This window comes from Drosophila ananassae, chromosome 3L (assembly GCF_017639315.1).
Source record: "Drosophila ananassae strain 14024-0371.13 chromosome 3L, ASM1763931v2, whole genome shotgun sequence".
NCBI lineage: Eukaryota > Metazoa > Arthropoda > Insecta > Diptera > Drosophilidae > Drosophila > Drosophila ananassae.
The window spans coordinates 23,327,600-23,341,838 of record NC_057929.1 but is presented as its reverse complement, the minus strand read 5'-3'; the positions used below and the strand labels follow the sequence as shown (position 1 = coordinate 23,341,838).

The window sequence follows — 14,239 nt, the reverse complement described above, 5'->3', positions numbered from 1 at the left end:
GCCGCCAATCTTCAAAGGCTGCGGCCAAATTGTCTGGTAGCGGCTCGTCCCAGTGGACTCCTTTCCGCCAAATCTCTCTCATTAACAATTTGGCAGTCACCATGTAGCATCTCAGGAATTCAATCGGGTCAAACGTGGACATGACCAGGCTTAGGAACTCCTTCTTGATAGGGACGCGTTCCCCTATCATCACGATTCTCGGGACTCGATGATATTTGATGCCGTCATATGTAGCCGGGTGCCAGTACATTCCTAGTACCTAGTACCTTCCCCTCAGCTTCGGTCCATCTGACGCTAGCGATGGATTCAAGTGGGTTCAACGCTCTGACCACACTTGCCAAACTGGAAGTAAATCGACACAAGTCAACATAAGTCGACACAAGTCTACTCTGCATGAATTTCTCTCACCCGTGTCGAAACGGCGATAGCTTCTTCTTCACTGGTGAAACTGTCGATGTAGTCGTCCACGTAGTGGTATTCCTTGATGGCCAGGGCTGCTCGCGGGTCCGTGCTGCTGTACTGCGAGGCATTCACGGTCTTCACATAGACCTCCGAACATGGTGAGCTAGCTGCTCCGAACGTCATCACTTGCATCTCGTATACGTCCGGCTCCCGCTGGTCATCTCCGTTCTTCCACAGGAACCTCTGGGAACTTCTATCCTGTGGCTGCATCAGTACCTGATGAAACATCTCCTTTATGTCTGCACAAACCCCAACTGCTCCTTCCCGAAAATGGAAGAGCACTGCTGGGAGTGGCTTGTAGCGCTGTGGGCCTTTCATTAGCGCTGAATTGAGGGACACGCCGTTCCCCTTGGCAGTCGCGTCGAAGACCAACCGGTTTTGTCCAGGTTGGTACGGGTTTTTCACCCCGAAATGCGGCAGGTACCATAACTTTCCTTCCTGGAACCTCTGGACTTCCTGGGGCTCCAGTCGTCGTGCATATCCCTTCTTGACGTAATCATCCATTATTCCCTTATAGGCACGCGCGAAGTCCACATCGCGCCTCATTTTTTTTTCGTTGTTGACGAGTCTCTTGAGCGCCATATTGTTGCTCTCCGGCAGTTTCACCTCGTCGTCTCCCCATAGCAGCCCGGATTCATATCGTCGGCCTACTTGCTTAGTCGTCTCCTCCAGGATTCTCACGGCTCGCTGACCATCTTCTCCAGAATATTATCCTGGGGCTCGGCTAGGACGCGGAACTCTTTCCGCTCACCGGTCCGTACACCACCCATCCAAGTGCGGTGGCTGCTGCGAATGGTCCTCCAGATCCATAGCTTCTTGTTCTGAGGGGTATTTCCGTCGCATTGTTGTCATAAAATTTGCTTATTAGATTTCCATAAACAACCGGTGTTTATTTCTATTCACTTAAAAAAAAATAATAAAAAATTGCTATTCATAGATCCGTATCGCTTCGCGTGTGCAGTGATATATTTGGAGGTAAAATAATAATTTTATAAATTTTTTCTTCCAAACATAGCCCTGCTCTGCTTCTCAAAATACGTGTGCCCTTGCAGATGTTCAAGACGATTTGTCCCGCCAGAGAATATTTTCGTCCAAGAACATCAGCCAAGTACGGTGAAAAAAAAAATAATCAAAACCTGTGGGTGTAAAACTCCCACATGTTACGGCCACTGACCAACCTTCCACTTCATCTTCCTCAGTTTTAAAAAACTAATGTCTTCTCTAAAACTTACCTATCAGAATACAAGAGGGTTACGTAGTAAACTTCCCAAACTGTATTCTGATAGTTCTTTCTTTGCATCTCACATTATTGTATTTACAGAAACTTGGTTAAAGCCGGAGATCTTAAGCTCCGAAGATTTTCCTAGTAGGTACACCACTTTTAGATGTGATAGAACTCTGCGAAGAGGAGGAGGAGTGTTAATCTCTATAGACTCCAAACTCGCTTCTGAAGAGGTAAAATCACAAGAGTTTGGTGACATTGAATTCCTTTGCATGAAAATCACATTGTCCGATCAATCTTTGTATGTTACCTGTTCTTACATACCACCTTCGTCCGAACCGCCAACATACTGGCAATATTTGTCCGCTATTCGTTTGGTTTTCGATCGTCTGTCTGATGGTGACCAGCTGATAGCTCTGGGTGACTTTAATATCCCAGAACTTACATGTCACTCGGGCAAATTAACCACGTTAGAAATTCTTTAGATCGGCTGCTGGACTTATGTTTCGTTTCTGATCCTGATGGAATTACTCTTTCCAGAACTTTGCCCCTTTCTGACCCTGAGGATCCATATCATCCCACTCTTGAGCTTTCAATTGAAAACAACTCCTTAATTGACCTTAATTCTACACTTAAATCTCATAAAGTTCGTTTTTTTCGTAAGGCTGACTTTATGAAATTAAATAAGTAAATTTCGGAATTTGATTGGTCTGATTTACTGGCATGCGATGATATAAACTTAGCTTTACAGAAACAAGGAACACGTTTTTAGTGTGTATACACTTGCTACATCCTTACATTCAAGTGAATATATAGCATAACTGTTTGTTACTTTTGCATATTTGAATACGCCAATTTCAAAACGCCGCCTCAAAAGTTACATTGATTACACGGTGCGACAGTGAAAAAACACTTGTGAAACGAGATAGTGTAGGTTGTTAATCTGGTCGAAGAGAACTCAAAAATATTTTTTTTATATTTTTGGAACCCTCCAATTTTTATTTATTAAAAAAAACCGTTTTTCGGGACTTTTTTGCGCTTAAAAATTCCTGAACGCGTTTTTTTCAACCGATTTCAAAATTTTTGCTGTTTTTAAATAGTTAAATGTTGTAGCTTTTGAAAAAAAAATATATCTTCGATTTTGTTGAACAAAAAGGACAAAATTTTTTCACCTGAAACTGAAGTTTTCGACTTTTATTCGTGTTTTTCGGATTTTGATGCCAGTTTTTCGGTACAACTTACAAAAATTCGGCCATTTTTGATACATATCAATGTTGCCTCATTCATTCTGAATAAAACGAGACAAATTTCATCAAAAAACTATGAAAATTGGTGAAGTTATAACGCTTTTCCTAAAAAGAGTCAATTCAACCTTGCGTGCGCTCCGGAGTACCTGTGTGTATAAGACAGGAACAAGCTCTTCTTCTTATAGTGCTCCCATGGTTTTATTTTCTTTTTTTGGGAAAAGCGTTATAACTTCAACAATTTTTATTATCTTTTAATGAAATTTGTCTCGTTTTATTCAGAATTAATGAGACAATATTAATATGTGGCATAAATGACAGAACTTTTGTCAGAAGAAAGCAATATACTCTTATTTTTATACACATTGTTCCTCCGAAGCGCTCGCTAGGTTGAGTTGACTTTTTTTGGGAAAAGCGTTATAACTTCACCAATTTTCATAATTTTTTGATGAAATTTGTCTCGTTTCATTCATAATGAATGAGACAACATTGATATGTATCAAAAATGGCCGAATTTTTGTAAGTTGTACCGAAAAACTGGCATCAAAATCCGAAAAACACGAATAAAAGTCGAAAACTTCAGTTTCAGGTGTAAAAATTTTGTCCTTTTTGTTCAACAAAATCGAAGATATATTTTTTTTTCAAAAGCTACAACATTTAACTATTTAAAAACAGCAAAAATTTTGAAATCGGTTGAAAAAAACGCGTTCAGGAATTTTTAAGCGCAAAAAAGTCCCGAAAAAACGGTTTTTTTTAATAAATAAAAATTGGAGGGTTCCAAAAATATAAAAAAAATATTTTTGAGTTCTCTTCGACCAGATTAACAACCTACACTATCTCGTTTCCCAAGTGTATTTCGTTTTTTTTTTGTCGCACAGTGTTATCACTTCGATTCTTGACATGAGTTTGTGCTTTAATTTTTATTAGTATCTTCATTTCTTTCAAATCTTCATATTTTCATTTAATTCTGGGGATACTGCAAGAGTTGGGGAAACTCAGTAAAAACCCAACTAGACAAAAAAAAAATATTAACATAAGTTTTAGATAAATGGAATTAAACAGTGCATAAACTTAATTCAATTAATTGAGATTATTAAGATTAAGATTAAATATAAAAATTAAATTAATGACAAAAACTCTATGAGATCCATTTAAAAATAAACAAGTGTATGAATACAATTCAATTTCATAAGACTTAGTATGAAAAAATTGGAATTAATAACAAAAAAAACTTTTTTTATTCAGCAAGTCCCAGCTGGTTTCGCAGGGAAATAAACCGTGCAGTTGGTAATGCCTTCGTCAGTACATCGGCTAGTTGCAGATATGTGGGAATATACTTTACACAAATAAGTTTTCTTTCAATTTGCTCTCTTGTAAAATGATATTTAATGTCTATGTGCTTTGTTCTCTTATGGCAAGTAGGATTATTTGCAATACTTATACAAACCTGGTTGTCTTCAAAAATCTCTATAGGACCATTTAATTTTAGATTAATCTCATTTATTAATGATTTAAGCCAAAGAGCTTCTCTTACACCTTCAAACAAGGCTATGTTTTTAGCTTCAGTAGAATTCCATTAAATCAAACAACTTTCAAACATTTTAAATAAATACCCAGTGGTACTTCTTCTGTCAGTTTCATTTCCAGCCCAATTGGAATCTACATATCCTGTAAGAATAGTATCAAAATTAGTTTCTTTCTTGAATCTAAGCTTGAGATTAACAGTTCCCTTCAGATATCTAAGAACTCTCTTAAGGCATTGCCATAGTTTCTTATTGTTGTTGTTTGCATACCTGCTTAGAATACTTATTGAAGTACTTAAGTCAGGCCGTGTACATAACATTATGTACATCAAACAACCAACCAAATTTCTACACGGTGCATCACATAGTTCTTCCGATTGCAGAGCCGTATAGTCCAACTTACTTGGGAGGGGAGTACTAACTGAATTACAATATTCCATATTCCTTAAATTTTCTTAATACTCTTTTAATATATGCTGATTGACTAAGACAAATCTCTCCATCAGATCTGTCAATTTTTATGCCAATAAAGTGTCTAATTTCCCGTAAGTCGGTCATTTGAAACTTATTATGAAGATAAGATTTAAATTTTGCATTGTATCTGATTTATTTGTTACAATTACTATATCATCCACATATAACAGGATATATATATTTCTCGAAATATCTCCCTTATCCAAAATATAAATACACCTATCAACTCCTAAGTTTTGAAATCCAACATCCTTCAATACACTTTCAAAGACTTCGAACCAACATTTAGCAGCTTGCTTAAGGCCATATATAGCTTTATTAAGCTTACACACTTTCTTCTCATAAGAATGATTCAGGCCTTTTGGAACATTCATGTAGATTTCATCCTTTAGGGTTCCATTTAAAAAGGCGGTTTTTACATCCATATGATGAACCGTTAAATCATGTTGATTTGAAAGTGCCAACAAAAATCTAAAAGTGGAAACTCGTGCAACTGGTGCAAATGTCTCATCGTAATCAGTCATATATTCTTGAGTGAAACCCCACGCTACCTATCTTTGTCTAGGTTTGTACTTTACTAAGTTCCCAAACTCATCTTTTTTAATACTAAATACCCATTTGCAATCAACTATGTTTTTATTATCTGGGTTATGCACTAAGGTCCAAGTATTATTTTGAAAATGAGATCTAAGTTCATCCTGTATAGCATTTTCCCAGAAAGATCTGTCCTCACGAAACTTAATCTCATCAAAGGTATTAGGAATATCATCTAAGCATGTTTGAGTATTCATAAGACATCTTTCTAAAAATCGATACGATAATTTGGGTTTACTTATAATTCTTTCACTGCGTCTGATTTCTTCTTCCCTTTTTTATTTTCTTTCTGGTGTTAAATTACCAGTTTCAACGACTGGATCGGCATTCTCAAGATATTTGGAATTTTCATTGAGGTGCTCATTTAACTCAGAATCAACAGATTCATTATTTTCCACCAAAGGAAAATCCAACTCTTCATTCTCTTTAGTTAAAGATTCATTATTTTGTTCAACAGTATTACTTTGAACATCCGAATCTTTTCCATGTAAAACTCTTGATTTTAGCATGTTTATTTCATCCACCACAACATCTCTTGCTATCATAAATTTCCTCGATTCCTCATTCCATAATTTATAACCATTTGGTTCATATCCAACAAGTATAGCTTTAATTGACCTTTCGTCAAACTTTCTTTTTTGTACTTTATTCAATGCATATACCGTCGAACCAAAAATCTTCAGATATTTTAACATTGGCTTTTTGTTATGCCACATCTCAAATGGTGTTTTATTTATCTTTTGCAATGCTCTACTTGGGGATCTGTTAATTAAATACGTTGATGTTAAAACAGCCTCACCCCCAAAATGTTTATTAAGTTTAGCACCATTGATCATAGATCGAGCCTTTTCGGTGATAGTTCGTATCATCCGTTCTGATACACCATTCAACTCTGGACTATGAGGAACCGTTAAATGATAGCTGATGCCTTTTTCAACACAGAAATCACGCATTTCACCAGAAAGATATTTCCTTCCATTATCGATATACAAATTCACAATTTTTAAATTGAAGTGAGCCTCGCTCTTCGCTACAAAGTCCTTGAAACAGAAAAACACATCCGACTTATAAGTTATTAAATAGGTTACACAGTAATGTGTATACTGATCAATAAAAACTACATAGTAGTTCTTATTATCAATGGTAGTGGGTGTTATTGGGCCACAAACATCGGAATGGACCACAAACAATGGTCGTGTAATATTTTCCTTATTTTTAAATTTTTGAAACTTTAATCTAAATTGCTTGCCATTTATACAAGCCTCGCATAATTCATGATTTAAATCAATATTGCTTAAAATATTAGTATCTTCAAAAAGACTATTTCGCTTTATTTCTAAAAATTTTCCTACGCCTATGTAACCTAATCTTTCATGCCATAATCGATACTCAGCACTATTTGAAATTTTAGACATAAATACTTTACTGTTTAATTGAAATTTTATAATAGGTACATTGAACGCACAGATTCCATTAAAAGCCTATTTACCATCCTTGGATACTTTTACACCTCCAGGATTAAATTCAATGGTCATACCTGCATCCTGCATTTTCTTAACCGATAGTTGGTTGTGTGGAATATCCTTGCAATACAAAACACGTTTTTAGTGTGTATACACTTGCTACATCCTTACATTCAAGTGAATATATAGCATAACTGTTTGTTACTTTTGCATATTTGAATACGCCAATTTCAAAACGCCGCCTCAAAAGTTACATTGATTACACGGTGCGACAGTGAAAAAACACTTGTGAAACGAGATAGTGTAGGTTGTTAATCTGGTCGAAGAGAACTCAAAAATATTTTTTTTATATTTTTGGAACCCTCCAATTTTTATTTATTAAAAAAAACCGTTTTTCGGGACTTTTTTGCGCTTAAAAATTCCTGAACGCGTTTTTTTCAACCGATTTCAAAATTTTTGCTGTTTTTAAATAGTTAAATGTTGTAGCTTTTGAAAAAAAAATATATCTTCGATTTTGTTGAACAAAAAGGACAAAATTTTTTCACCTGAAACTGAAGTTTTCGACTTTTATTCGTGTTTTTCGGATTTTGATGCCAGTTTTTCGGTACAACTTACAAAAATTCGGCCATTTTTGATACATATCAATGTTGCCTCATTCATTCTGAATAAAACGAGACAAATTTCATCAAAAAACTATGAAAATTGGTGAAGTTATAACGCTTTTCCTAAAAAGAGTCAATTCAACCTTGCGTGCGCTCCGGAGTACCTGTGTGTATAAGACAGGAACAAGCTCTTCTTCTTATAGTGCTCCCATGGTTTTATTTTCTTTTTTTGGGAAAAGCGTTATAACTTCAACAATTTTTATTATCTTTTAATGAAATTTGTCTCGTTTTATTCAGAATTAATGAGACAATATTAATATGTGGCATAAATGACAGAACTTTTGTCAGAAGAAAGCAATATACTCTTATTTTTATACACATTGTTCCTCCGAAGCGCTCGCTAGGTTGAGTTGACTTTTTTTGGGAAAAGCGTTATAACTTCACCAATTTTCATAATTTTTTGATGAAATTTGTCTCGTTTCATTCATAATGAATGAGACAACATTGATATGTATCAAAAATGGCCGAATTTTTGTAAGTTGTACCGAAAAACTGGCATCAAAATCCGAAAAACACGAATAAAAGTCGAAAACTTCAGTTTCAGGTGTAAAAATTTTGTCCTTTTTGTTCAACAAAATCGAAGATATATTTTTTTTTCAAAAGCTACAACATTTAACTATTTAAAAACAGCAAAAATTTTGAAATCGGTTGAAAAAAACGCGTTCAGGAATTTTTAAGCGCAAAAAAGTCCCGAAAAAACGGTTTTTTTAATAAATAAAAATTGGAGGGTTCCAAAAATATAAAAAAAATATTTTTGAGTTCTCTTCGACCAGATTAACAACCTACACTATCTCGTTTCCCAAGTGTATTTCGTTTTTTTTTTGTCGCACAGTGTTATCACTTCGATTCTTGACATGAGTTTGTGCTTTAATTTTTATTAGTATCTTCATTTCTTTCAAATCTTCATATTTTCATTTAATTCTGGGGATACTGCAAGAGTTGGGGAAACTCAGTAAAAACCCAACTAGACCAAAAAAAAATATTAACATAAGTTTTAGATAAATGGAATTAAACAGTGCATAAACTTAATTCAATTAATTGAGATTATTAAGATTAAGATTAAATATAAAAATTAAATTAATGACAAAAACTCTATGAGATCCATTTAAAAATAAACAAGTGTATGAATACAATTCAATTTCATAAGACTTAGTATGAAAAAATTGGAATTAATAACAAAAAAAACTTTTTTTATTCAGCAAGTCCCAGCTGGTTTCGCAGGGAAATAAACCGTGCAGTTGGTAATGCCTTCGTCAGTACATCGGCTAGTTGCAGATATGTGGGAATATACTTTACACAAATAAGTTTTCTTTCAATTTGCTCTCTTGTAAAATGATATTTAATGTCTATGTGCTTTGTTCTCTTATGGCAAGTAGGATTATTTGCAATACTTATACAAACCTGGTTGTCTTCAAAAATCTCTATAGGACCATTTAATTTTAGATTAATCTCATTTATTAATGATTTAAGCCAAAGAGCTTCTCTTACACCTTCAAACAAGGCTATGTTTTTAGCTTCAGTAGAATTCCATTAAATCAAACAACTTTCAAACATTTTAAATAAATACCCAGTGGTACTTCTTCTGTCAGTTTCATTTCCAGCCCAATTGGAATCTACATATCCTGTAAGAATATTATCAAAATTAGTTTCTTTCTTGAATCTAAGCTTGAGATTAACAGTTCCCTTCAGATATCTAAGAACTCTCTTAAGGCATTGCCATAGTTTCTTATTGTTGTTGTTTGCATACCTGCTTAGAATACTTATTGAAGTACTTAAGTCAGGCCGTGTACATAACATTATGTACATCAAACAACCAACCAAATTTCTACACGGTGCATCACATAGTTCTTCCGATTGCAGAGCCGTATAGTCCAACTTACTTGGGAGGGGAGTACTAACTGAATTACAATATTCCATATTCCTTAAATTTTCTTAATACTCTTTTAATATATGCTGATTGACTAAGACAAATCTCTCCATCAGATCTGTCAATTTTTATGCCAATAAAGTGTCTAATTTCCCGTAAGTCGGTCATTTGAAACTTATTATGAAGATAAGATTTAAATTTTGCATTGTATCTGATTTATTTGTTACAATTACTATATCATCCACATATAACAGGATATATATATTTCTCGAAATATCTCCCTTATCCAAAATATAAATACACCTATCAACTCCTAAGTTTTGAAATCCAACATCCTTCAATACACTTTCAAAGACTTCGAACCAACATTTAGCAGCTTGCTTAAGGCCATATATAGCTTTATTAAGCTTACACACTTTCTTCTCATAAGAATGATTCAGGCCTTTTGGAACATTCATGTAGATTTCATCCTTTAGGGTTCCATTTAAAAAGGCGGTTTTTACATCCATATGATGAACCGTTAAATCATGTTGATTTGAAAGTGCCAACAAAAATCTAAAAGTGGAAACTCGTGCAACTGGTGCAAATGTCTCATCGTAATCAGTCATATATTCTTGAGTGAAACCCCACGCTACCTATCTTTGTCTAGGTTTGTACTTTACTAAGTTCCCAAACTCATCTTTTTTAATACTAAATACCCATTTGCAATCAACTATGTTTTTATTATCTGGGTTATGCACTAAGGTCCAAGTATTATTTTGAAAATGAGATCTAAGTTCATCCTGTATAGCATTTTCCCAGAAAGATCTGTCCTCACGAAACTTAATCTCATCAAAGGTATTAGGAATATCATCTAAGCATGTTTGAGTATTCATAAGACATCTTTCTAAAAATCGATACGATAATTTGGGTTTACTTATAATTCTTTCACTGCGTCTGATTTCTTCTTCCCTTTTTTATTTTCTTTCTGGTGTTAAATTACCAGTTTCAACGACTGGATCGGCATTCTCAAGATATTTGGAATTTTCATTGAGGTGCTCATTTAACTCAGAATCAACAGATTCATTATTTTCCACCAAAGGAAAATCCAACTCTTCATTCTCTTTAGTTAAAGATTCATTATTTTGTTCAACAGTATTACTTTGAACATCCGAATCTTTTCCATGTAAAACTCTTGATTTTAGCATGTTTATTTCATCCACCACAACATCTCTTGCTATCATAAATTTCCTCGATTCCTCATTCCATAATTTATAACCATTTGGTTCATATCCAACAAGTATAGCTTTAATTGACCTTTCGTCAAACTTTCTTTTTTGTACTTTATTCAATGCATATACCGTCGAACCAAAAATCTTCAGATATTTTAACATTGGCTTTTTGTTATGCCACATCTCAAATGGTGTTTTATTTATCTTTTGCAATGCTCTACTTGGGGATCTGTTAATTAAATACGTTGATGTTAAAACAGCCTCACCCCCAAAATGTTTATTAAGTTTAGCACCATTGATCATAGATCGAGCCTTTTCGGTGATAGTTCGTATCATCCGTTCTGATACACCATTCAACTCTGGACTATGAGGAACCGTTAAATGATAGCTGATGCCTTTTTCAACACAGAAATCACGCATTTCACCAGAAAGATATTCCCTTCCATTATCGATATACAAATTCACAATTTTTAAATTGAAGTGAGCCTCGCTCTTCGCTACAAAGTCCTTGAAACAGAAAAACACATCCGACTTATAAGTTATTAAATAGGTTACACAGTAATGTGTATACTGATCAATAAAAACTACATAGTAGTTCTTATTATCAATGGTAGTGGGTGTTATTGGGCCACAAACATCGGAATGGACCACAAACAATGGTCGTGTAATATTTTCCTTATTTTTAAATTTTTGAAACTTTAATCTAAATTGCTTGCCATTTATACAAGCCTCGCATAATTCATGATTTAAATCAATATTGCTTAAAATATTAGTATCTTCAAAAAGACTATTTCGCTTTATTTCTAAAAATTTTCCTACGCCTATGTAACCTAATCTTTCATGCCATAATCGATACTCAGCACTATTTGAAATTTTAGACATAAATACTTTACTGTTTAATTGAAATTTTATAATAGGTACATTGAACGCACAGATTCCATTAAAAGCCTATTTACCATCCTTGGATACTTTTACACCTCCAGGATTAAATTCAATGGTCATACCTGCATCCTGCATTTTCTTAACCGATAGTTGGTTGTGTGGAATATCCTTGCAATACAAAACGTTTTGCAAGGTGATTTGGTTTCCGCAGCTGGTAAAATTGACAACTCCTTTGGCTGTAGCGTAGATAAACTCTCCGCGTTTGGCAATCTCGATGGGCACATTTGATTGCAAATGGTCATATTCGGAGAACAATGCTGTGTTATTTATTAGGTGGTCTGATGCTCCTGAGTCTAGTATAAACTCAGCCTCGTTTGTATTTGAATTAGAAGTTGCGTTTCTCAACATGAAGGCAAAACTACGCTCTGGTTGGGTTGCTGCTGCTGTTGCTATCTGAGCCTGCCCTTCCTTTCTTTTGTTTTCGTTAGAATTCTGATTTGGCTGTCTTTTCAAAAAGAAACAATCCTTCTTTAAATGTCCTGGCTTACCACAATGAAAACATTTTGGTTTCGGTTTGAAACTTGGCTTGAACAATTTTTTCTTAAACTTTTGCATTGGATTATTGTTAAATTTTGTATCTTTGAACTCCTTTTTACCTACTGCTTGCAAGACTTTAATACTCGTATCCTTACTAATATTCCGAAGCTTTATTTCTTGGTCAAGAAGTCGTGTTTTTACAAAAGCCAATGTCAAATTATCTTCTGATAGAGTCTCTATTGCCGTTAAAACTCCATCATAACTGGGTGGAAGAGTTAGAAGTAAATGGGAAATTTTATCCATATCATCTAATTTTGGTCCTGATGCGATAAGTTCGGTAATGAGGTCATCAAATGAATTAAAATGATTCAGGAGTGAAGTGTCACCTTTTAACTCCATGGCTAAAAGTTCCTTTAGCAGAGATAGTTGTAATGCCAAGCTTCTTCTCTCGTAAATTGCATCTAAATTTTCCAAAATCTGCTTAGCAGTGCTCCCACTTTTAGTGAAAGATAGAAATGCATCACTTAGGTATTCAATTATTAAACCTTTTGCATTTCGTTCTGCCTTTTTTATCTCATCAGTCACTTTTTCATGCGTTTCATCTATAACCTTCAGAAGATTATGCTCTTCTAGCAACGCTCTCATTCTAAACTTCCATATTGAATATTTCTTACCGTCAAACGGTTTGATATTTCTTTGCCCTTTATCCATTGTAAGATTCTATCACACAAAAGAAAATTTCACAGCCACAATTTTCAGCAACTTCTTACAGCAATAACGTTTCTCAACAGTAGCTCTATCTTGTAACACCGTCCTGCCGCCACGTGGCGATTTGCGGCTAATTTGAAAAGCGTTTCCAGAAAAGAAACTCGCGAATTGCTTTACTTATTCACTGTAGTTGTGTCTGGGCCCATAACCTATTGGTTTTGTTAATAAATAAGTAATACAATTAAGTATTAACCAGAAACCCTCAATGAATAAATAAAACACAATTAAGATTTTATAAACCACACGCTCTCGATGCCAGAAACGAAGTGAAGTAAAATGTCAAGAGGACAGGATATCAACAAATAGGCGAGAAACAAGGAACACATTTTTAGTTACGGCTTCACAGGCAGGCGCGCATTCGCCTTCACTGCCTTTACGTCATCCCGACGCAGGCTCTGCATCGGAAGGTTCAAATTGGCTACTCCGTACACGTTCTTCAGCCCATGGCGCTTTGGCTTGCCCGCGGCACTGATCTGCAGGCTGACCACTTTCGTGTGCTCTTTGGCAGATTTCCCACCAAATCATTGCACGTTCAGTTGGCGACTCTCGCCTTTCAGGTTCAGGCTGCGGATGAGTTCGTCGTCGATGAGCGTGACAGACGATCCTTCATCCAGCAGTGCATAGGTGTCGACCTGCGTATTCTCCCCGTACAACGTCACGGGTAGAATCCGGAATAGTAGGTGGCATCCAATCGAATCAACGCAGCTCAGGTTCCGAAGCGTCAATTCCTGGCGGTCACACGTCGATTGCCTTTCATCCTGCGTCTATAACTGCGGCTGACGTGGGAAGGCTCCTCTCGTTGGAATCCACTGGTCGTGGCATTCCTCTCCGTTTGCTGCTGTCTCTGAACAGCCGTCGGTCCTGACTGCTTCTCTGGTCGCTCCTGCGGCCTCCCTCTGCGACGAACGGCCGTCTAGGATGTCCAGGTGACTCGTGGAGAAGGTAGTGATGCCTCATTTGGCATCCGTAGACGTTGCATCCGCGGCTCTTCTTGCAGAACTGGGACATGTGTCCGTGCTCCAGACACGAGAAGCATAGCCTCAACTTCCTCGCAGACTCGATCCGCGTCGTCGTAGAAACGCTGTTGAATTCTTTGCAGTCCTTGATTTGGTGTTGTCCCTCGCATATAGGGAAACATCTGGGGCGGTCGGCATACCGCTCCTCCTCGCGAACACTATTCGCGTGCAGGATCCTTCGCTTCAGTTGCTCCTTGGCACCAGCTTCCGTGACAGTGCACACCAGTCTTGAGAATTCATGAAGCCATTCGCTCAGGTGCACCACTGTCGGATACGGTTGTATCGTGACCGCGTGATTCGCCCAGTCCAACCTC

At 36.1% G+C, this 14,239-nt stretch overlaps 1 protein-coding gene across 1 annotated transcript; it reads right to left on the bottom strand.

Moving 5' to 3' along the window:
* Positions 1-204: 204 nt before the first annotated feature.
* On the bottom strand, positions 205-1,421 carry LOC116656219. Its single transcript, XM_032455670.2, has 2 exons — positions 409-1,421; positions 205-342 (listed from the first exon to the last, which is right to left on the bottom strand). Exons 1-2 carry the CDS (start codon positions 1,042-1,044, stop codon positions 307-309), a joined length of 672 nt encoding a protein of 223 aa, XP_032311561.1. The 5' UTR covers positions 1,045-1,421; the 3' UTR covers positions 205-306.
* Positions 1,422-14,239: the final 12,818 nt, after the last annotated feature.

Excerpts from the sequence above, each read along its gene's own strand:
- LOC116656219 (XM_032455670.2), bottom strand. The coding sequence starts at position 1,044 with ATGGCGCTCAAGAGACTCGTCAACAACGAAAAAAAAATGAGGCGCGAT. Across the intron at positions 343-408 it reads CTATCGCCGTTTCGACACGG|TTTGGCAAGTGTGGTCAGAG; the intron begins GTGAGAGAAATT and ends ATTTACTTCCAG.